Here is a 22725-nt window from a genome sequence, read left to right as displayed (position 1 = left end):
GCGGAATCGCTGTGCTAAGTCTTTTGACCACATGGAGCGGTGCCATGTGCTATGACGCTAACATACACATGCGGGGGCGCACTATACTTTCCCTGATTCTTCTGAATAGAGCCTTTGTGTTGAAACATGAATCTAGCGCACGCACACACCAGTCACGATGGTAATGTAATGATGGAGCCTCCAGAGCAGGTCTCTAATCCATTTCCCTCCCATCATCGTGCGGATCCCTGAGGGACGCCTAACATAGCAAAACAAACACACACCTCCCCTCCACCCAACACCTCTCCTGCCCCTTGCTTCCTGCATCGGTCGACAGTCAGCCCACCATCCGTGCCCTTGCACCACCCTCCCTCCTCCCTTCCACTTAGCCTGAAAGGATGAGTCACACAAAATATGACCCAGATCCCAGAAAAAATGGGAGCAGTGGTTTGTGGGTAAAACGTCATGCTGGAGGCACGTCCGACCCTCCGCTTTTTTCTTCTTCTCTTTTTTTTTCTCCCCCTGAGCAAAAAGGAGAGGCTGGGGGGAGGGAATGGCAGGGAGTCTGCGTGTGTAAGTGTGAAATGGCTGCCACCTCCACCCCCAACCGTTCGGCAAAACTCATCCCCCTGTCACCATGGCAACCAAAAGAGAGCGGTGACGAGCGGAGCTGGGTGTCTGAACGTTCATCATCCACAATGCAGATGGACAGCGGATTAGGGGGGGGGGGGGGGGTGTGAGTGTGTCTCTCAACTACTTTAATTGCGTGGACATTTTGGCTGGCTCACACAAGAAAACTGCTAGGATGAGATCCCTTCACACTCCGTGCGTCTCTCTCTCTCTCTCTTGCTCTCCCCCCCTATATGGCAAGACTGTGGGTCAGTGGGTCATTGGATAATCTCTTTAGGGGGGGGGGGGCAAATCAATCCCAGAATTCCCAAACACAAATTCAATTCCACATTAAAAGGGACACACACGAGTCAGGCCCATGTGGAAAAGGCTCAGTGTGCCGTGTAAGCATAATTTCACACCAAATAGAAGAATAAAAGAGAATGGAATAGGTCTATTATCCATTATCGTGGAACATTGAAAAAACAGTTTAGCAAGTCTTTTATTAAACAAGATTTTCATGTACAGTACAATTGAAAAGCCCCAATCGTTATGATAGTGAGAAATAAAATATACAACTTTATATTAATCTTGACGTTAACCCCATCCGGTCCACGCTATAAACTGCGGCTGCTAGCATTAGCATCTATGCTAAGTTAAGGTTTGGACTGGAGTTGTATGCGCCGTGTATGAAACCTGGCACAATGTTTGTTGAAAAATATGATGTTGAAAGACCAATTTTTTGCAGTTTTTGACTATTTTTTTTTTTGTCAGTGAGCGACTGCAACATCTTAAAAATCCATGACACTTCACGACTTTTAGGGGAGGCAATTTGGTACACTGCTTGTCCTCATTAGCATTGTAGATTTTTCAAACTTAATTTAAATTCTTCAATGAACCTAAAATGCATGTTTTTTGGAATCTGAGAGGAAACCAGAGTGCCCGGAGAAAATATACCAAATATTTTATTTTGGTGGTTACGACATACAAATGCAATTTAAAACAAAATCTAATTACATTATTTTCAATGAAATTAGCCCGCTTTACTGGCTGTGATGATTCTATTGGGTCTATCGCCTTCAAGTCAGAAAATATGGTTTGGTCTTCCTTTCCTGGAAAAGAGTTACAGCGGAATTGTTCATGTTGCTATGGTGACTGGTAGTGGAAACACACAGAAGGATTTTAGAACGATGCCTGCTACACCATCTAAGAGTCGGTTGTGAGACATTTGTTCTAAAAATATAAATAAAATAAAAAACTATGAAATTGAGGGTAGCAAAAATCATTGGGAAGCCCCCTCGGGGATGTTTATAGAATCAGGAAGTCAATTTGACACTAAAGTGAATTAAAGGAACAGCCATGGCCAAGAGGAAACGTTTTGTGGACAACTCAAAATTTCTTTCTTTTTAATTATATGCTGCCAGAACTAATATTCAACAGCACAAATCCTTTAAAGAGGCCCTAAAAAATGAGTATTGTATATTATTAAACACATGCACTACAGAAACAATGACACACATACTCACACAAATGGTGTAAAGGTCATCTCAAATGGGACATTATACAGTTGAAGTCAGAGGAAGTTCAACGTGAGCCACAGGAAGTGGCAGTTCTTTGTATAGGTCATATCTGCTTCATTGATTGCACCCCCCCCCCCTTTTTTTTTGGTACATGTGTGCACTTTGTCATCATGTCCAGAGCACTTTTCACGATGTGTGTGTGTGTGTTTAAAAGTTTTTGAATTCAGAACTGTGGCGCCACTACTGACCTGCAGATTTGTGCTATCGCTAAGGTTAGTTTACATGCTACAGACACAATGAGAGCTGTTCTTATTTGACACAAACGGTCAGGAAAGGAACTTATTGGGCTTTTATGTTCCTAAAAACATGTTCGACTGATTTAACATCATCTCTTAAACGCGCCATTTTGGTTTTGGATGAAATGAGTCATTAGCAGATAATGCTGGCTAATGCTACTCTGATGATAATCCCTATCCTGTGTCTGAAAGGCGTGGGGTGTCATTCAAGGACAAAAGAGGAATAAGCAGTGTAATGGGATTTTCTCAGAAATCATTAGAAAGTGATGATGTTGGGTTTGGAATGGATGATGAAATATCAAAACTTCAGTGACTCGGCATTTATTCCCATTTTACAGAAAATAATGATTTGGTAGTTTTACCACACATTTTTATTTGTTATGTAGCAGGCTATAAATATTTAGGTTATGTTAACATTATTAACATTTTTAATTCTTTATTTCATATTCTAACCATGTTGAAATGTTTTATAGATGTGTAGAGCAGGTGAAATAATGTTGAACTCAATATAATTCGACCTTAACCTGTCTGGTACCTTGTTTTTGTCTAAAATTTCTTCTCAGTGTCCAGCGTGAGAACATATTCTGTTCATGAGAGAGAACGCACACACACAGTTCCCACAACTATACTACATTAGGAGATGTCAAGTTCAATCTGTTTGTGAGATTTTGTTTTGGGAAATAGTACGAACTGGTACACTGAAGAATATGTTGTGTCTAAAAGATGAACACAGGTGCGAACTATGTACTGAGATTCTGTTTTCTTCTGTTATGTAACATTGTGAGAACCAATCTGTTTTTCTTATTCATGGGAGGAGAAAAAGGCGTTCTTCTACAGACTGGGGTGTATAAAGAGCTCTCTCTCGCAAGGGTGGGGGCACGCACTCTTGGATTGACACACTCTTTACGTGATATTCAATTTGTGTGACCGGAGATCTCTGTAATAAATCATCCTTCGAAGGAGCCTTTTTCACAAAGAAGTCTCATCTCCAATTTTTGGAACACGCAAAAGATGACAAATTATATCATCATTTAACAGTTACAATGGTAAAAAAAAAATACTAATATGGCATTTAGTGTTCACCTACACATACTACGTCACTAGCCTAATGCCATAAAAGTCATTTCAAACGTACTATCACAATAATGTGCTTGCCTCGAGGCAACTGGACTTCTTATTTGTTGAATTTGTCTTTTTTTTTTTTTTTTTTTTTTACTTTCCAAAAACGTTCCCTTGTGCAATTATACTATAAGTCTAACATGGTAGTTACGTTTAATTGCCCCTTTTGGGGCGGATGATGAGGGGGGTCTTTTAAGGATTGAGAACCCCCGCTTTAGAGCATTTATTACAAAAGAATATTTAATTATCTGAGAATACTTGTTTTCCTCTCCTGCCATTCTAATGTTATTAAGTTATTTGTAACATACGGCTGGACCCACATGCTGTTTTATGAGCTCCACTGACCTTTGTAATAACTGAGCCTTCACTTTAAGAGGGCGACGTCACCGCAAATGAGGAAAATGCCCACAGGGCGTTTGGGAAGTCTCATGTGACTGCATCACAAGAAAACAAACTGGAGTATAACACAAACATGGAATGCGGATGGAAGTCTTCACCCTACTAATGAGGTACGAGTAGTACGAGACGTGACATTATGACATTTCTGCGCACAGATTATGGCACCAGTATGAAAATATTATGTGGTAAAACTGCACTCAGGTGACATCTGTGTATCTCGATTACTACTAGTGAACCGCTAGTTTTGTAATAGAGTAGGCCTAATGTAACATACTTGTCACCTGGTGCAGTTTTGCTTAAGACAAGCAAAAAAAAACGGTTCTTCCACTACTGTATAGCATTTCTGTGCTCTAATACGACGATTATGGTTTATTTGAAGCCAACACAGAAATGAGAAACTCAAAATAGTTGAAATGTAGCAGGCGTGATGAAATCTATGAAGCTTGAGCATGCTGCTTTTATTGTCCCCATGCAAACACGCCACGCTCGCAGCACACTTGGCTGAACAAAGAAGTCCACTCACAAGGCCGCCGCCACGGCGCTATTAGCTTGAACTAGCATCCTCTGCTGCGATTGGTGCGTAGCTGTGGGCTCACTTATCACCAGTCAGCTGTTTTTGTGGGCAACAGAAAATAGGATTGGCTTTAATATTAGCGCTTCCCTCATTCGCAATTCAAAAAGGGCAGCAGTACTGTCTAACCACGAAGTTTTAGGAAAAAACAACTTAAATGGGAAGTTAACCAAAACTTTTCTTTACAGTATGTTCGGATTAATATGGATATTGCATTTGTGGAACATGACCTAAGCAGCAAAAAACATGTTTTTTCTTATTTCAAGGGGCGGCCATTTTGCCACTTTTGTCAACTGAAAATTAAGAAAATGACCAATCACGACTCGCCTGTTTTCGGAGTTTGTTCATGTGACATTCGCAAGATGAGCCGTGAATGGTTATCTGAACGACTGTGATGTCATTTTTAGTCGACAGCAAGTTACAAAATGGCTGCCCTCTAAGTGTTAACCAGTGGAGCTGCATAGAATATATTATTGTGAAGAAAATTTTGGGGTTGACTTCCCCCCCCCCCTTTTAACAGTGACTTCTGGTTAAATGCAGCAGAAATGAGGCCTGCTAATGATAATGGGTTGATGAGGAGTGTTATTAGGTCGAGAAATTTTGCGCAGACCTCTCAAATTTTGGGAGAGCTTTAGGGTTGCTTCTTAGGATGTGGGAGGACGCTGAAGAAAATACACACGCGCTTTGGAAGAACTTGCAAACAGACTGAAAGCCACGACCCCGGAAGTGAGAGGTGGTCATGCTAAGCAGTGGGCCACGGAATCAAAAACAAGTTTGACAAGCACAAAAAAATGAACAGAAAACTTTATTAGAAAACCAAACAGCTTCCCACACGTTTTGCCAGACGTGTAGACAGGAATGCTCAACTGTTTTTCTTGTCATAAATTTTTTTCTTTATACAAACTTGAAATATAGCAATGCTTTCAGAATTATTATTTTTCTAAACTGAACAGATGTGGAAAACAAGTGTGAGAAGGCCAAGTGTGTGTGTTTGTGTGTCTATACAAATGTAGCAGGCCAATAACTGACATCAGATGAAGGCTGGCAGCAAACGGGCGAACTGAGAAAATGTTTTTTTTTTTTTAAACACTAGGACATTCTGAAAACATGACCTTGATCTGTAGTGAGGGTGTATGCGTGCGTGCGTGCGATGTAGCTGACAGTGAATTAATTCCTGTGTGTGTGTTATAAATGCCTGAAGTAGTGGTGGGCGGGCCCGTAGTGCATGGGCATGTCAATCATGTTCATGTTTAGAGGGTGCTGGTCGCCGTGCAGATTGTTGTGGTGGTGATGGTGGTGGTGGTTGTCGTTGTTGTTCAAAGGGAGCAGGTTTGGCAGTGGGGGCACGTAGGGAGCTGGCGGCAACGGGTTTATCATGTACATCTGGCCTTGGAGTACGGCGGGAGGGTAATGGGCGCGAGGGGGCACGAAGAGGGGAGCCTGCACCGCTTGGGGATGACGGGGAACCGGGGGAGGAGCATTTTCGGGGGGAGGACCCACACGAGGACGTTTGATCTCTTGGACAGCCTCTGGGGGCGGGCCCACTCTCTTTCCCGATTGATCTGAACCAAAAGGGGGGGGGGGGGGGGTTAGTGTCCAAGGGTCTCGGTCGACCCTTTCACATCACCGAGAAACTCACCTGCAAACTTCTTATTGAGCTCCACTTCTCCCTCCTTCTGGATGGCCTGAATGTTTCGCTCGTCATCTAGCTGCAGAAACACGCCAAGACACGCAGGCAACATTAGCGAGTTAGCCACATTTGTCCGTTGTCTCCTCTCAAATGAAAACAAATGGCTCCTAAACAGAACATTTTTGTTATACTGTATATCGTTGAGTTAGGGTTGTCACTTGTGTACCGTGGGATCGGTCCAGAGGGAACACTTGCGGCAGTGGCGGCAGGGAGCGCCTGGCGAGCGGGCGTGCTGGCAGAAGTGGTTGTAGCCGGTGATGGCCTCTCGGCACAGGTAGCACATGAAGCCGCCGCAGCGGCACGACATGCGGTTGCAGCCCTCAGACTTGACCAGGCCCATGCCGCACTTGACGCACTTCCTCACACGGGCGGCCGTCATCCGCTCCTCACTGACGAGCACAAAAACGACACAAGAGTGTTAAAAAGAAAAAACGCGACGAGATGATCCCAATCCGAGTTGCGATCCCTTGGCATGTTTAAGACCGATGGCTGAGGCCGAATGTCAATGGGCTGCTTTCAATTTCACATTTCGCAAGAGTAGGCTGAAGCTATTTTATTATCCCAACAATGGGAAGAGGTTGACCTTTGACCCACAAATTCTGCTGCTTTTATAACCTATTTTGTTTCTTCTTGTGGTTAAGCGACTGACATTTTAATTGCTCGTATGCAAATAGTTGGGTCTCTGGAGTGGCAAATAAATATAAACTCTATCCGTTTCTGAAAGTGTGAACAAGCTGTTTTGGACATCTGCTGTACTGTACCTAAGAGTGGGCGGGGCTACTTGATCATTCTCTCAGCTTTGTTGAAAGGAGGCCAAGTAAGTCTATTAAAACGGCGTGACATATGTCCAGAATTTTGGAAGACATTTTTGTAACTTTCAAACAAACTGTCAACGGTTCTTTTAAACATAGCAATTTTCTTTTAAAAACATTTCTAAGTCGTAGTGTAGTGTAGTCTAGTACTTCATATCAATTTGATCCACTGATCTTTCCACCAGGACACTTCCTGTCTCTGTCACGACCAGGAAATCGGAAGATCTGCTCAATGGCTCAAAACAGGAAGTACTGCCTAAGCGGGCCCACGGGAAGCAGCCGGCCACTTTGCTTCCCGTAGCGTTGTCCGGGAAACGGAGCAATTTACCTAGCATCCTCTTTGGCGTGTAGACAGGAAAGGATGGAGGATTATAAAGAGACTGGAGAGTTTTTTTGTTTTTGTTTTGTTGTGTTTCCACTTACATGAGCACCCTCATGCGAATCTCATCTTTCTCCAGGACTTGCTCGCACGTCTTCCCCACATGCTGCTTCCATTGCACGTGGCATTTTCGACAGCTTTCCTACACGCCAAGAAAAAGAAAAATGGTCACATTTGAAACGGGCATGTTTACTCATTTGGACTCAAAGCAGAGAACAATATCGGCCTGCACTGCAGACGCAGCGAGGTGTGGCCCTGCATCTCGCAGGCGTGGGGCGGCGAGATTTGCCCTTTTACCAAGAGCCTGGTTGCCTAGAAACTGAAAATCCATCCTTTGAGCTTTGGCGACAACATGTACAGCATCGCTCGGCTAATGCTAATCCATGCGTCGTCGATATTTGGCTCATCTGACATTGCGTGCGGGTGTTCGTTCGGCAGAGGTCAGATGGAGGACAAGGGGGGAAAAAAAAGCAGGATTTTAAGATGATGTGTTCAATACAGAAAGCATGAAAAAGATGCAGAAATGGACTGTCATGAAAAGTGTGGCTAACAAAGAGGGGTGCGAGTGTGGTCAACCATCGCCCCCTACTGTTCCCCAATCTTCACCAGGAAGCATGGCTGCTTAACGGTTAACACGCATGCAGTAGCGAAGACCACATTTTACAATGCGGCCCACGTCCGTTCCTTCGAGCCTCAGCTTGAGCCGCTTCGCAAGCATCCGTCTGTCCTGCGCTGACTTGCCATGACACGCCATCCCCCCGGGGGTTCTCCACTTCTTCATTCATAGCGTGCCTTTCCTCTCTTCCTCCACTTCTGTCACTCTTTTGTCTGCACATGACCTTATAAGGTGGTGCGAGGCCTATTGCAGAGGTTCTGACGGGGGTGGGGTCTGCATCGCGTCATGATACCAGGCGCTTTATTGATGACGCGCAGCGACATTATTGCATTAAAGCAGCAAATGTGCAGCAGTTGTCAGACAAAGACAATTTTCCACTGGCCTACATTTGCCATGGAGAAATCCAATGCGGGCCAGGAACAAGCTTGTTCACATGTGCTCATGAGCACATGTGGAATACATTAGGGGAGAGCGGCTGAGGGCGGGGAAGGAGGGGAGGGGAATGCGGGTCAAACTTGATGTGAACCACATTTCAAACGGAGGAGGAAGTGCTCTCGGCCAATGGGAAACAAGGCGGAGGGGTGCGGAGAGCGGGGAGGGAAAACCGTGGGCAGGCTCGTGGAACTGTGTAAATTACATAATAAGGCCCCGCCCTGGTCACAGGCCTATGCAGATCACCAGGCTGCTTGGCAGTTACTCAGTGAAAAGCAGCTAAATAAATACATTATACTCAACAAAGAAAAGCACCAACTTTCATAACAGAAGTCTAATTAATTCACATATGGGGGTTGTGCAAAAAGTCACCCTTTTTAAGCCTATCTGCTCCAAAGAGAATACATATATATATATATATATATATATATATATATATATATTTTTTTTAAGTATAATAGCCAGCTAGCATTTTCAGCTGTTGCATATTAAGATATTACTCCCCGGTAAGGGATCTTGGGCGTGTGCCTGTGCTTAAACAATGTGCAGCTGTGCAATGAGCACACACTCTTCTCGAAGAGTAAAGGGCTCCACCTACAGCTTCAAAAGTGGAATTGCATGAGAATAAATAAGCACACAGTCTTTTTTCATCCATACATTTTCTATACTGCTTGTCTCGGGGTGATCTGAATCATAAAACCATGTGATTTTGGGGTACACTCTGGACTGGTCGCCTGGCAATCGGTTGTCAATTAAAAAACAATTCACATTCACACCGATGGACACAACAAGAGTCTTTAGTAAACCTAACATGGGAATGAGGAAGCTGGAGAACAGGCAAGCACAACAGGGGAGAACATACAAAACATGGTCTCTGTCACGGCTACTACACATGTAGGAAACAAAACATATTATTGTATGGCAGATTTGCATTTCCAAACAGAAAAAAAAAATGTTCTGGGAAATTTCTGTATGGCCCTTGCTGCTTTAAGCTGTCAACTTTTTGAACAGCTTTTTAACAGCTCACAAATATCCTCGCTTGAGCAGAGGGCTGCATTCTCACTGTGCTGCCGTAAAGATCCAAGGCTTGCTTTTAACAACAAAATCACATGTTGAACAGGTAAAGCAACTAACTTGCAAAACTGAAGCTTCAACTCCCCGTTAACTCTTTGACTGCCAAAAACGTTAAATAACGTTTAGTAAAATCCTAGGGAGGAGTGCCAAAGACGTTTGTTTCAAAACAGAGGGGAAACTAACCATTTTCTATTGTTGATTACTGAAAAACGGAATAAGGTAGAAACAAACTTTTTTTTCTGATAAAAGATGAGAGTCCAATCTTTCATTTGGTAGTATGTGTGCTTCCATAGTCCAAACACATAATTTTCTGTGGACCTTGAAAGATCAGTCAAAATGCTTAAATCGGCTGGCACCCACGGCATCCCTTTTCTGAAAACGTCTGGCAGTCAAAGAGTTAAGTGGCAATAGAATTGTCAAATTTCATATAAATGTCAAATACATTGCGAAGCGACTAAGCAGGCCAGACTGCGTGTGTAGGAATGTAGGATCGTCTACATCCAGGGGGCTCAAAAAGAAAAAGAAACTATCTCCACTCACTCAGCTTCTTGGGTTGGCGTAAAAAGAAGAGGAAGAAAAGAACGGTAGGAGTATTGCATGCGCACACAAAAAAAAAAGGAAAAAAGATTGCAGTTGATACGTGGGGGCGCTCATCCTGATAAAGGTGATTTACAGAGTGAATTGCACTGCACTCCACCCGCCCGCATTCCTCAAGACTCTGGGAGGAGGCAGTGATAAGAGGCGGCGACCTCTCCAGATGGAACCATTTGGTCCCCATCAATCCTTGCGCTCACACTTTGGTTGACCTCTGCACCCTCAATGATTCTTGTTGGACAACCCACTGTCATTACATTTGGTCACAATTGAACAAAACATTCATTGGTGTTGTCTCCTACTTAACTCTTTGACTGCCAAAAACGTTAAATAACGTTTCGTAAAATTCTATGGAGGAGTGCCAAAGACGTTAAAAGACGTTTGTTTCAAAACAGAGGTGAAACTAACCATTTTCTATTGTTGATTACTGAAAAACGGAATAAGGTAGAAACAAACTTTTTTTCTGATGAAAGATGAGTCCAATCTTTCATTTGGTCGTATGTGTGTTTCCATAGTCCAAACACATAATTTTCTGTGGACCTTGAAAGATCAGTCAAAAATGCTTAAATCGGCTGGCACCCACGGCATCCCCTTTCTGAAAACGTCTGGCATTCAAAGAGTTAACTCTCTCTCAATCATTCCTCTCCTATAGAATGTAATTCACCCTTTTGTCATCTGATAGTTCAAAAATCGTTTTTTCAAATCAAGCAAACGCAGGACTGACCTTCCGGCAGCGAGGATTGGGACAGCTAAAAAGGGACATATCTTTGTCCAGCAAGGCTGGGAAGTTGCAGAAGGGACACCTGGGGGAACGGGTGAAAGTGACGATGTTAATGTTCATGTTCAAATCACATTCAATCCCCAAAAAATGAGCAACATAATTCAGTACAGACACACATTGAATCCAACTTGAAAGATTACTCATTTGAATCCATGTTAGTGACATTCAGTGTTACTGCCATATTGGAAATAAATACTTAATATTTATTAATGCCATGTAATTCAATATATATGTATTCATTTTTCAGTCAACAAGATTTTTGACTGGATTCCTGCTGCCAATCACTAATCCATAAAAATATTGATTCTAACAAGAAAACTTTTATAAAACATCTGTTGGGGGTGTTGTCATTTATATATTAAAACTATATACAACTAAATAAGGAAAAACTATTCACAATATGATTGTTGTACAGAAATAGAGACAACAATAATGACACTGCCATCAAAAGCACTCTCCTGAAATTTGTAAATTAAAATCAGGACAAATCATCGTTTCATAGCTGATGAAACTGTCAAATTTGGCACCCCTCAGACTTGCTTCAGTGAAATAAAGCGGTAACTGTCAGTTATCTGCTCAAAACGTTATTGAGGGTTATCAACAAAACAAAGTCAAAGTGATCAATTGGCGTGATTGGTAGATGTCTAGCTTAAAGGCCAAACCCCAAAGTACACACTAATATGTCTAATCATTTACAGCAACACTGCACGGTTGGTTATATTGGTAAGTATTGCTCTGTATATTCCACACTACCCGTACGCAGTATTGCCATTGCAACCTGCTCGGGAGCAAAAGCCCATTAACGTGGAACTACAAGAGACGCACGCACGCACACTTAATTCATTCTTACCTTACTAGTTCATCCGCGCAGGTGGCAGCAATGGCCTCTTCCGCCTGCCTCTCGTAGTATTTGCAAAGGATGTTTTCTGGTAGGACCTTTTCCAGTTCACAGACTGGGTACGAGCAAAGGCAGCCCGCCTCCATGCAGCTCAGCTGTGACTGCATACACGTACACAAAGTAGTTTTGAGTAACTTCAGACAATGTATATACACGGACATCAAAAAGTATTAGAACAGTGGTTAAACAAATGTATTGATTTTTGCTAAAGGCCGAAAAACATTTGGGAATTTTGGTTTGACATCAAAGGAGGAATATGAGAGAATCGTGTCTACAATCTACACTCAAAAAATGAGAGAAAAAAAATTACTATTAGTAGTTTTACTGTCATTGGTTTGACATAATTAGACAACTATGGCATGGTTAAGACCACCCACTATAAGGATTAAATGTATTTAAAAGGACCTAGTTTGGGGAAATCAAATGTTTTCCTTAAGAAGCAGTAGCCAGTAGGGGTGGGAATCTTTGAATGGCTCACGATTCGATTCCGATTTTTGGGCGCGCGATTAGATTCAGAATCGATTTTCGATTGGCAATGATTTTTGCTTCAATTTAAAGAATTTAAGGAATCGTAATGATCTACTCCAGTCCGACTGGCTAATGCTAACTAGCACTCTACTCGCGGCACTTTTATCACTCAAAAGAACGGCTCCACGCTGCAAAAAAACAACTTTTATTGGAATAACTTGATCGTGACTTTTTCCTTCTACTCGCTAATGTGGTTACAACTCAACAGTGTTTCAGACCGCGTGGAACCACACTGCCCCTCAGTGGCCAGATCGGGTACAACATAAACAGCTCTCCCAATAAAGGCACACACAAACAAAGGGTAGACAGTATAAAACAATTTAAATAAAATTGATTTGGGGACATTTAAAATAGATTCTGATTCGTACTAAATGAGAATCGCAATTCTGATGAGAAACGATTTTTGGGCACACCCCTAGTAGCCAGCCAGCCAGCCAGCCATTAAAATTCCTACATCATCATAGCCCTACTCATTGATTTTACAGATGACAAATGCTGAAACCTTGTTTTTAGTGTCCAGCAGAAATACTATGGTAGAAACCATTTCACTCAAACAAACGAAAAAAGATGAATGAAATGGATGGGCCCTTATTTAGTTCAGTTTAAGTTTGAATTCTATTGAGACTTGCTGTAGTATCTTTTGGCACTGTTGACTTTCCAACTATTGCTTATTGGCATCCAGGACGTACCTTTCCGGAGCCAAAAACTGCCTCTTGAGCATATTTGACCAGGCACTCTTTACAGAACAAATGGCCGTCCGAACACTGCGTCATTTTCTCAAAGGCAAACTCTCCGTAGCAACAGCCACACTCAATCAGCTGACCATCCTGGACAACAAAATGGTAAATGGAACTTGATGGTGATCAAACTACAAAGTCACAGGTCAGGTCAAAAGCATTTTCAAAAATAATCAGGAAAAATGCTTCATCATTTTAAGTAGGCATGAAGGTAGAAAATGACATCTTGTTTTATAGAGCACGGAATAAACCCTACTTTCTTATATTCATCTTCATTGACTTGCAGCGCCAGGAGGAAGTCCTCATGCTGGAAAGACAACAGCAAAGAAACATCTTGAATCACACTTGAAGCAAAGTGTAAGTACATGGGACAAAAATAAGAGTACCTCTGCCCATTCCTTGGCCTTCTGTTGAAAGAAGGTAAGCTCTTTTTGTAACGAAGCCTCCAATCTGCAGTACGTCCTGCAGTAGCGTCGGCCTTTCTCCAAAAGATACATCCTCTTGTCAATCATGAGCTGACCTGCAGCGCAGACAGGCAAAGTTGCTAGATGAATGAACACTTATTCTAGGGTTTGAAATCAATTAACATACACAAACATCCGCACAAGTACACCAGGTTTTTTTTCTTCCCCTCACCATGCTCAAAATGGAAATCGATGTAGCAGCGTTCAGTAGACATTCTGCTTCGTCGTCGCTTTCCTGAGGGGTCGCCTGATTCTTGAAACTTCTTCAGAGCTTCAAATAAGGCCTAAGAGAATAAAATCGAGAGACCACTCATTGTACACAAAACATACATTCCCCATTAGAATACGTCTACCTAAAAGTTGGTAAAAACAGAATATCATATACATTTACACAAACAGAACTTTGAGCTTAGTTTATAAAACTTGCTTTTGTGAGTCCACCTGGCATCAAATCGCCTTTTTGTTGCAATTCCTTGACAAAAACAAAACATTCAACCTTGTGGCTTTTGGTTGAATTAGACTTGATGTTAAGTCTTTAAAAAAAAATTTGGGGGGGAAATATATAGACGCTCCCCTACTTACAAACATTCGAGTTACGAACAACGGTACATACAAACATGTCTGCGCGCATGCGCGCATGTCAAAAAATGTTCGGAAATTGATGCTGTAAGTTCGATTTTGTATTGCGCACCTTTTTCCGAGTACTGTAGTGCTTCTTTCCGCCGCTAATACCGACGCTTGGCGCTGTGAGAGCTCACCCAGCATTGGAGGCTCAGCAACGTGTCGAGGAGGAGGAAGAAGAAGAAACGCCTGTCGCTCATAGATAAAGCCATCGCACTCTTCGAGCAGCAAGACCCAAATATTGAACGTTGCACAAAGGTTGCAAATCAATTGAATGATGCCATACAGTGCTACCGCATCATTTATGATGAAAAAATAAGAAAACTGTGCAATCGTCGTTAGATCGCTTCTTTCGGCCAGTTTCTAGTAAATCCTCCAAGGAAGATACTCATCAACCCTCATCTTCTTCTCCGCGACCCTCAACTTCTTCCTACATTGAAGTTACGGAGGAGGAAGTAACTTTTGAAGCCCATTCCAGCGACGACGAAGAACCTCTCATGATATAAAATCCTCCTCTTCCTCCTCCTCCATCAAATCCTTAAGCATCGAGTACATCTTCCAAAAGTAAGTTAAACTTCATTTTATTTATCTTATTACGTACATGTACATACTGTGTGTGTCTCTCGCTCTCTCTCTCTAACATACGTAGTACAGTACTGTACGTATTCTCTTTAAACATAAATTATAATACAAAATATAGCACTGAAGCAACTTACGAACAAATTCACCTTACGAACGATCGCTCGGAACGTAACTCGTTCGTAAGTTGGGGAGCGTCTATATATATAAAAATCGGGCGGGGTGGGAGACAATAAGCACCTTGCGTGTGATTGCATAGTGTCCTTTCAGTGCATTGAGGGCCCATTTGATGTCCTGACAGCTGATCATCCTGAAATCGGCCATAAGCAAGTCTGCAGCTTGCGTCACCGTCTCCGGACCTATTGGCCCCAGCTTGGCGTAATCAAACAGATCCTCAGTTACCTGAAATAGATATGCAAGGAAGTTGGATTTTTTGGGGGTAACAATTCAAAACCGTTCCCCCAAGTGTTTAAACAGCATAGCATATTTTACACACAGTATTTCTTGCCATAGTGAAATGAGCCTGTTTTGTCCGTGTGGCCTTGTCTCATGGATTCATTTCACACTTGGACCGGATAGGCAAGACCGCCCAGAGAGCCAATTACTTGCATACAAACGTTCATGTCGCCTTTTTCGACATCATGTTGCAGTTTTCTTTACTTGCTTCCAAGGTGGTTGGTTACCTCTGTGTTACTGTCTCCAGACTCCAGTAAGATGCTGGTGGGCGCTGCTGTGGCTGCAGCAGCTTCTGTCTTTGGATATTCGGGGTTCTCCAACAGCAGGTTACAGATACTTGAAAACAGCAGAGGGAAGGTGCATGTAAACATGACTGTGAACTTATTAGTTGGGTGCAATGATGATCTCCCACAAAAGACAGATCATTCACTCGCAGTACTTGTGCTGTGAATTACAATAAATCGCCAAACATGTTTATTGTTGACAGTCGAATGAGTCCAAATTCCTTGACAAATGCATTCACTAAATTGTGTTCTGACATAACAGAGTGGCAAATCACTTCAAAAAGAGAGTTCAAAAAAATCTTACACATTTAGGTCTTTCACATTATTTGTCTGGATCAGGTGTGCTACATAGGCTTCTTGGACATTTGGGAAGAGATCCAACTTGAGAGAGCAAGAACAAACAAAATTTAGGCCAGATCATACATTGGAACTCGGGGGAAGTGAATCTGAAAACATTTCTTGACAATAATATGTTATATGTGACCTCACCAGTCTAAACATGACATTCGGATTAATATCAATATGAATTATGCATCAAAATCCAGCTGTTTTTAATCCAGCTGTTTTTAATTCATCTTAGGGGGGTGGCCATTTTGTCACTTGCTGTCGACTGAAGATGACATCACAGTTGCTCAGGGCTCAGGCAATGGCCAATCACCGCTCACCTGTTTTCTGAAGATGAGCTGTGATTGGTTGTTACCTGAGAGCTGAGCAGCATTTATTTGACAGCAAGTGGTAAAATGGCCGCCTTTTGATATTGATAAAAATGGCTGTATTTTGCTGTTTAACTCATATTCCACTAACACAATATGAACCAAAATACTGTATTTACACTAGTGGGACTGTATAGAACATATTGTCAAGAAATGTTTTGTTTGTTGACTTCCCCTTTGAGAGAAAACGACAAAGAGGTGAATACAGAACAAAACAAAACAAAAAGATCGATGTATTTCAACACAAGGTGTCAGTCTGTGTAACAATCTGGATTATAAAACAAAATCATCTCAGCTCGTTTGCATTTTTTTTTAAATGTATAAAAGCACAATTTATGGATAAACATAGTTAGCACAGGGTAATTTAATTATTTTTGTTTAATTGTTACTCAGAAAACTTCTTGACTGTTTTCTGTCATTTGTTTTGTGTTGACTTTTTTACATTTTATTTTGTGTATGTGTTGATTAGGGACAGATGCAAGTTTTTCACCTTTCTGTCCCCTTTCATTTCTTTTTCTTTCAAAGAATGAAACACATTTTTTGAATTGAATTGAAAGAGGTGCACATTATAACTTACGACACCAGTAATGAGGGTTCTGATGTGGTCCTGCCGCTCCAACCTCTCTCGTGGCTCAGAAGGACCAGGCCTTGCATCCTCTATTCTGGGAATGTCCTCAGCAACAGGCGGGAACGCGACTAGACCGGGGACTGGGTTGACCCTTTCCGGGTTGGGGCCGAGATCCAGAATCTGATGCATGTCTATCCTGTTGTGGGGCACCAAAGCTGCAGGAGCTGGAGCTGGCTGAGCAGGATGGTTTAAATTGGCGTTGATGTGGGTTTGTGGAAATGCACCCGAGGCGCCACCCTGCGGCTGGGGATTGAGACCAGCGTTCCCGGCTGCCTGGCTCCCGAGCATGATCTGGTGGCCCGCCTCCGGAGGTCCCAGCCTCTGAGGGGCCGCGGCTATGAGCACTGCAGACTGTATTCCAGGTGCCACTTGACGGGCCTGGGGGGCCTGGGTGGGAGCCTGGGCCGGAGCCTGGGCTAGAGGTTGGGGTTCAATCTGAATAAGATTGCCGCTCATGGTCTGAAAAACAGGCTGGCTTGTGGTCTGGGGCTTCTCCTGTTGCTGACGCTGCATGATCAACGCGAAGGCTCGAATGGCGGGTTGTTGGGGAATGATGACGGGGTTCAACTTCTTCTCCTGGAGAAGTTGGGCTACTGTTTTCGATGAGCTGCTAGGGTGAAGTTGTGTAGATGTGCTTGCTTTAGGCTGTGGCTCTGCAGATGAAGTCCTCGCCTGAGGATTGTCTTGCACGCTGACACTTTCTTGCGCCCTTTCTTGAGATGTCGTGGCAGAAAGCGTCTTTGAAGCAACACTGTGAGAAGTGCTTGGCTGTGGCCTAGCTACTAAATGTCCCGTGGAGCCAGCCAGTCCAGATGTGCCAGGCTGAAGGTGCTTTGCACCAAGTGTGACAGCTTCAGCGAGTCCGGAGGTAGGTTGGGTTTGAGACAAAGAATCAACTCTGGCCTCCACCTTTATCTCTTGTGGCGTCCCAGCTTTTGGCTGCGCGAGTATGGATGTGCTGACTGCAGACGAGTGTGCACTAGCATCTCGGGAGGTAGAGGGGGCACTTGGGTCTCTCTTAGAAGCCCCAGAATTTGAACCGTTTGTAGTAAGGTTTTGCGAGGCCCCACTCCACTTGGCCGCCGGCCGTATTAAATGTCTGCGTGCAGGTGCTTGTGGCTAGGACAAAGAGATTGCAAAAAAAAAAGAAAGAAGACAATATATACATGTCATTGTCGGTGACAGTTTAAACATCCTTTTGCTGGGTTACTAGTCAAAGTAGCAAATAGAAAAGATTGTACCTACAATAGAATGAACGAGAGACAAAAGGACAAAGTAAAAAAATAAAGGCTGATGAAAGTGGGGGAAAAAAACTATCTATATGCATCTTATGATGTCACACAACACTATTGGCGAAAATGTGGCTTAAAACACCTTTCTCTTTACATAATAGCCTCTTTCCAATAAAACACTTAAGTCAACTTTGACAAATATTTCATGAAGATGCATCTCTGCCACAACTAATTATTTTGTTCATGAAAGGACGGTGATGCGCCTATAATAAGCACTACCCACAAAATGTAGGAGATATTCAGCTTTTGGGCAAAATTTCAGATCCTAAAATGCACTATACCATTTACAGGTGAACATAATTTGACCTTTTCTAAACTTTTGAATGCACATCTGGATAATGTGGAACAGCAACTGTATTACTGACCAATACATTTCTAAGGAGGTCAATACCACTATAAAGTCCTGTTGCTGTCCTCGTCAGAATCATTCCGTCATCGTAACAAAAGCAGCAGAATTATGAGATTCTGAGGTCCTCCTCTAAATGGCTAAACATTTGAACACATTATGAAAAGCCTCTTCAAATGCTTCCTTCTGTTTTTATAAGATGTGTGCAAATTCAGAATGTCCCACACTGTGCTATGCTAACTGCTGTACGTGTAAACAGGATTCGGGAATCCAGGTCCAGAAAGTAGAAACCTTGAAATAGTTAGACTTTAGCCACTGGTGCTTCTACTCATCAGGTTGGGACAAGCTTGTTTACCTGACAAGCTGAATAGAAGCCACTGTGGCTAAAGCCAATCTGTGGCAGGGTTTTTACTTTCTGGACCTGGATTTCCAAATAAGTAGTCCAGTCTCTGCAGCCTGCAAGAAATAAAACTAAAAGAAGACTTCCCTTTACAATCGCAACATCTATCACCCCGGCCACCTTATCTATTCTAAAGGAGACTTCAAAGCTCTCTACAACAACTTCATACAAAATGGAATGTAACTTTTGTATGCAAAAAGCTAACGTGAAGGCGGCTAATAGGCTATGGTGTAATTTTGATGAAGAAGACTTACTATTATTATTGCCATTACTTTGTTTTGGTATTGGTTTAACAGTCAATCAAAAATGCCTGTTTTCCATGTTTCCCTCCTTCAGCGCAGCTGAATCTAATGATCAGCTCATCAGCAAGCTTTGCAGAAGCCTGATACCGATCCTGATCATGAATCAGGTGTGTTAGTGGAGAGAAACATGGAAAACAAATCACATAGGCCCTGCATGCATGCACCCTATAATGCGGTACGCTTTATGTATGACTAAAATACAGAAATGGAACCCAGAATTGAGACATTAGACCGAAAAATGGCGGCCCCCATAGGCAGAAACCCAAAGATAGAGAGCAGTGTTTTAACCCTACAATTTAGAATAAATAACTTTGTCGATTTTTTTTTTTTTAAAAAAAAGTAAAAAGTAGCTGGTTAAGAAGATATGCACATTTAAAATATAACGAAGTTTTGACCTCTTGGGTTTAGTTCCCCTTGTACAAAGAATTGTTCCTCACCTCTAGTATGCTCACATCATCTTCATCAGCATCATCATCTGGAACTAAAACAGGACTGTGGGACACCAAAGTCACAGTCTCATCATCAGAATCATCAGAAATGGTGATCAGCTCCCTCTGACGGGCACTGGAGCCTAAACAAATATTGACATTTGTAAGATTTTTGTTGTTGTTCCGACCTCTGAGTCGGTGATCAACAAACGAGATGGAACCAGATTTGCGAACACTTCACTTCTTCTTTATTCACCTGTGCCATGTCCAGCAGTGAATCCCCCACATATAACACACACATATATCTCGCTAACTCACAGACGTCAGAGTCCGGCCCTCGAGGGCCTGAGTCCTGCATGTTTTCGAAGTTTCTCTACCCCACACACCTGACCCAATGATCAGGATCATTATCAGGCTCCAGCAGAGCTTGCCGATGAGCCTAAATATGAATCAGCTGTGTTGAACGTGGGATGCCTCTAAAACATGCAGGACTCAGGCCCTCGAGGACCGGACTTTGACACCACTGCTCTAACATATTTGTGAAACCCTCCTTAGAAGTGGTGGCGTTAACCACCAACCTCAACTGAAGGGTGACCTTGCCAATTCATAAAAAAATTACAAACATAACTACACAACCGGAAAAAATACATACATGTAGAAATACAGTCAAGTTATGTTCTTACAAATCACGTTAACAAATGTCAAATAAACATTGCCTCACAAAAAAAAGAAGAAGAAGAAGAAAAAAAAAAAAAAAGAGTTCCCCTTCCCACTAGGGACAGTCCAATGAGTTCAATCTGGGGGAATGAGGTGCACCTAGCCTGCATTCACATGGGCACGGCTCTATGTGAGTGCTCTAATCATACCTTTTCAGTGAGGGAGGGTGGACAGCTCCCTCACAACATTGTTAGACAACATCCTGGAGAGGCAATTAAAAAATTCTGAGGTAATTTGTACCTGATCTTTATATCTTTAATGCTCTCTATATTGTGCTAACAGTAACTACAAGAAGACTGTATATTCTCAATTGAACTATTAAATGGCTGCCTGAAAGATCGAGACAAAGCAGAAAAAAAAAAGAATCTATTTAGAGCGTGTATGTTATTTCAATTCCACCTACGTACAATGTATTCACACAATCCCATGCTAGAACTGGCTGCGTTGAATGAAAATGGAAGCAGGTGCCGTGTTGACAGACCGTCAAACATGAAAAGAAAGCGTAAAACAGTCAGAATGGCTGCAAAGAAACGGGAAACTGAAAGGAAGTGTTATTGGAAGCGCTTGTCATACATGAGCTGAAAGATCTGTGCTCTACCTCCTGCATTTTGCAACCAAGTTACGTATGATCTGCTGTTTTGATTGTTATTAGAAAAATGAGAAGGGTTATCGTGTGAACGAGGCAATCTATCAATATAATCTAAAGAAATTTGTAGTGAATGAATCTTCTAAATGACAATGTGACATGCCATTGAATTATTATTATTTTTTTTAAATATAAAGACAAGCTTTCCTGAATTGGTATGCCAAAATCTACCAATGAACTAGAAAAGAAAACAGACATAAGAAACACTTGAATTCGATTTTCTCTATTATGGAAGAAGACTCTTTAACTTGGTGGTGTTATATACATATTACGTACATCGATTTATGAACGTTTCATGTTACAAACAGGCTCACTGAAACAATTAAGTTTGTAACTTGATGACCCACTAATGTATTTTGGGCCTAGTTACCTTGGCTTCGGTGAATGTTGAAGCTTGCCAGGTGAATAACATCGTCATCACTGCATCCATCTGCCATGATGATACACAACTCCACAGCCCCCTAACTTCAGTTGTACGCAGTCGCTGCTTGATTTACACCATCTAGAACACACAAACCAGTTAAAGTACATTAAATAAAGTGAATCATGAGGGAATTTAGATTGGCGTCACTTAAGACACACAACTCCGAGCTTGACGAGTGTTGATTAAAAGTAAGCTATTGAGATCAGAACACCAGCAACGTCGCTCATCGAGCCTGGGACGTTGAGTTAAAAGACAAAGACTAACCAGACTAAAGTTTTCAAACCTGTCTGTGTCTGTATGTTATGTTCTAACGGAAATGATGATCAAAGCTATGAACGACGTCTAGCGGCAAAAACTGTCATATTAAATCAAGTTCATTTTGACATTAGCGCCAACAGAATAATGGCTTCCGTGCATATAGGAAGCCGCCGTAAAACGTAAACATGAAGAAAAGCAATCGATTATTTCCGCGCAAATTTGAAGAGCGGAAATAACCACGCTAAGCTAACGTTAAAGAGCTCGGCTAGCTAGCGAGCTAGCCAGTAGGTTAAGTAGTTTGTGGACTTCTAAATTAGTGTCCACAACAATGTCTCAAACCACGTACATACAATATAAGATCAACGTGCTAGGAAGAAAGATAACAGAACAAGACAATACCGCCGCTTCTTGCTGCAATGCCAGTACAAACCGTTTTATTTGTAGACGAGATAGATTGCGGAAAAGCCAAACAACCAGCCAAAACAAGAGCATCTGGGAAGTGAGTGACGTTATACGTACAAAGCCTGGTGACAGTAGTCATGGCGTCCAGGGAAATGTAGTCCTCAATGGAGTTTTACCCCGAAAAGGAATAATGCGACTACCTTTGAGCATTTTAAGACCCTCTCATTCTATAACGGACACAGTTCGGTGAAAAGTGGATCGATCAAAACCTTGCTTTCATAATCCAAAATTGTATTAAGTAACGACAATAAATCTAATAATTGACCAAAAGTGACAACGATCGTGTCAAAGTGAATGGGGAGGCGTGGTTTAATGCGGAAATACCTTAATTTGAATTTTTTACAACTTTATTGAACATTGCTATTAACAGAAACTCGCAGAGGATCACGAGTTGAGGTGAACGTTTGTAAGCAGCAGTATGGTTTCATGCAAAAAAGAAGAGAAAGTGAGAAAGTTTATATTAAGGGTGCCCAGAGAGGAACTGTGCTTTTGTATGCGGAAGTCTGGAGTGGCAGAGAAGTATGTTCAAATGGTGCAGGTCATGTATGAGGACCGTAAGACAGTGGTGAGGTGTGACGGAGGAGTTCAAAGTGGAGGTGGGACTACATCAGGGATCAGATCTGAGCCCCTTCTTGTTCGCTATTGGTAATGGACAGGATGACAGACGAGGT

General features: G+C 42.3%; 1 protein-coding gene across 3 annotated transcripts; it reads right to left on the bottom strand.

Moving 5' to 3' along the window:
* Positions 1-5279: 5279 nt before the first annotated feature.
* On the bottom strand, positions 5280-22315 carry rnf216 (ring finger protein 216). 3 transcript variants are annotated; one of them, XM_077558530.1, is made up of 17 exons: positions 22112-22315; positions 21281-21412; positions 19557-19690; positions 16729-17898; positions 15743-15819; positions 15382-15490; positions 14939-15100; positions 13671-13782; positions 13421-13554; positions 13291-13341; positions 12987-13124; positions 11722-11870; positions 10815-10893; positions 7419-7516; positions 6350-6572; positions 6133-6202; positions 5280-6055 (listed from the first exon to the last, which is right to left on the bottom strand). In XM_077558530.1, the coding sequence occupies exons 2-17, from the start codon at positions 21345-21347 to the stop codon at positions 5679-5681; spliced, it is 3150 nt and encodes a 1049-aa protein (XP_077414656.1). In that variant the 5' UTR covers positions 21348-21412; positions 22112-22315; the 3' UTR covers positions 5280-5678. The 3 variants fall into 3 exon arrangements, with proteins under 3 accessions (XP_077414656.1, XP_077414655.1, XP_077414657.1); XM_077558529.1 differs by lacking the exon at positions 22112-22315 and adding an exon at positions 22023-22097; XM_077558531.1 differs by lacking the exon at positions 22112-22315 and adding an exon at positions 21992-22017.
* Between the last annotated feature and the right edge of the window lie 410 nt (positions 22316-22725).

The sequence above is a fragment of the Vanacampus margaritifer genome, chromosome 2 (assembly GCF_051991255.1).
Source record: "Vanacampus margaritifer isolate UIUO_Vmar chromosome 2, RoL_Vmar_1.0, whole genome shotgun sequence".
Lineage (NCBI taxonomy): Eukaryota > Metazoa > Chordata > Actinopteri > Syngnathiformes > Syngnathidae > Vanacampus > Vanacampus margaritifer.
Note: the sequence above shows the minus strand (reverse complement) of the source record. Positions and strands in the feature narration are given on the sequence as shown.

What these genes read in the sequence shown, in the direction of transcription:
- rnf216 (XM_077558530.1), bottom strand. Translation starts at nt 21,347, where the DNA reads ATGGCAGATGGATGCAGTGATGACGATGTTATTCACCTGGCAAGCTTC. An exon ending in GAACCCTCATTACTGGTGTC is followed by an intron (nt 15,820 to 16,728) that starts GTAAGTTATAAT and finishes TGCTCTCTCAAG; the next exon opens with TTGGATCTCTTCCCAAATGT. An exon ending in CAGTTTTTGGCTCCGGAAAG is followed by an intron (nt 11,871 to 12,986) that starts GTACGTCCTGGA and finishes ACGTGTATGCAG; the next exon opens with TCACAGCTGAGCTGCATGGA.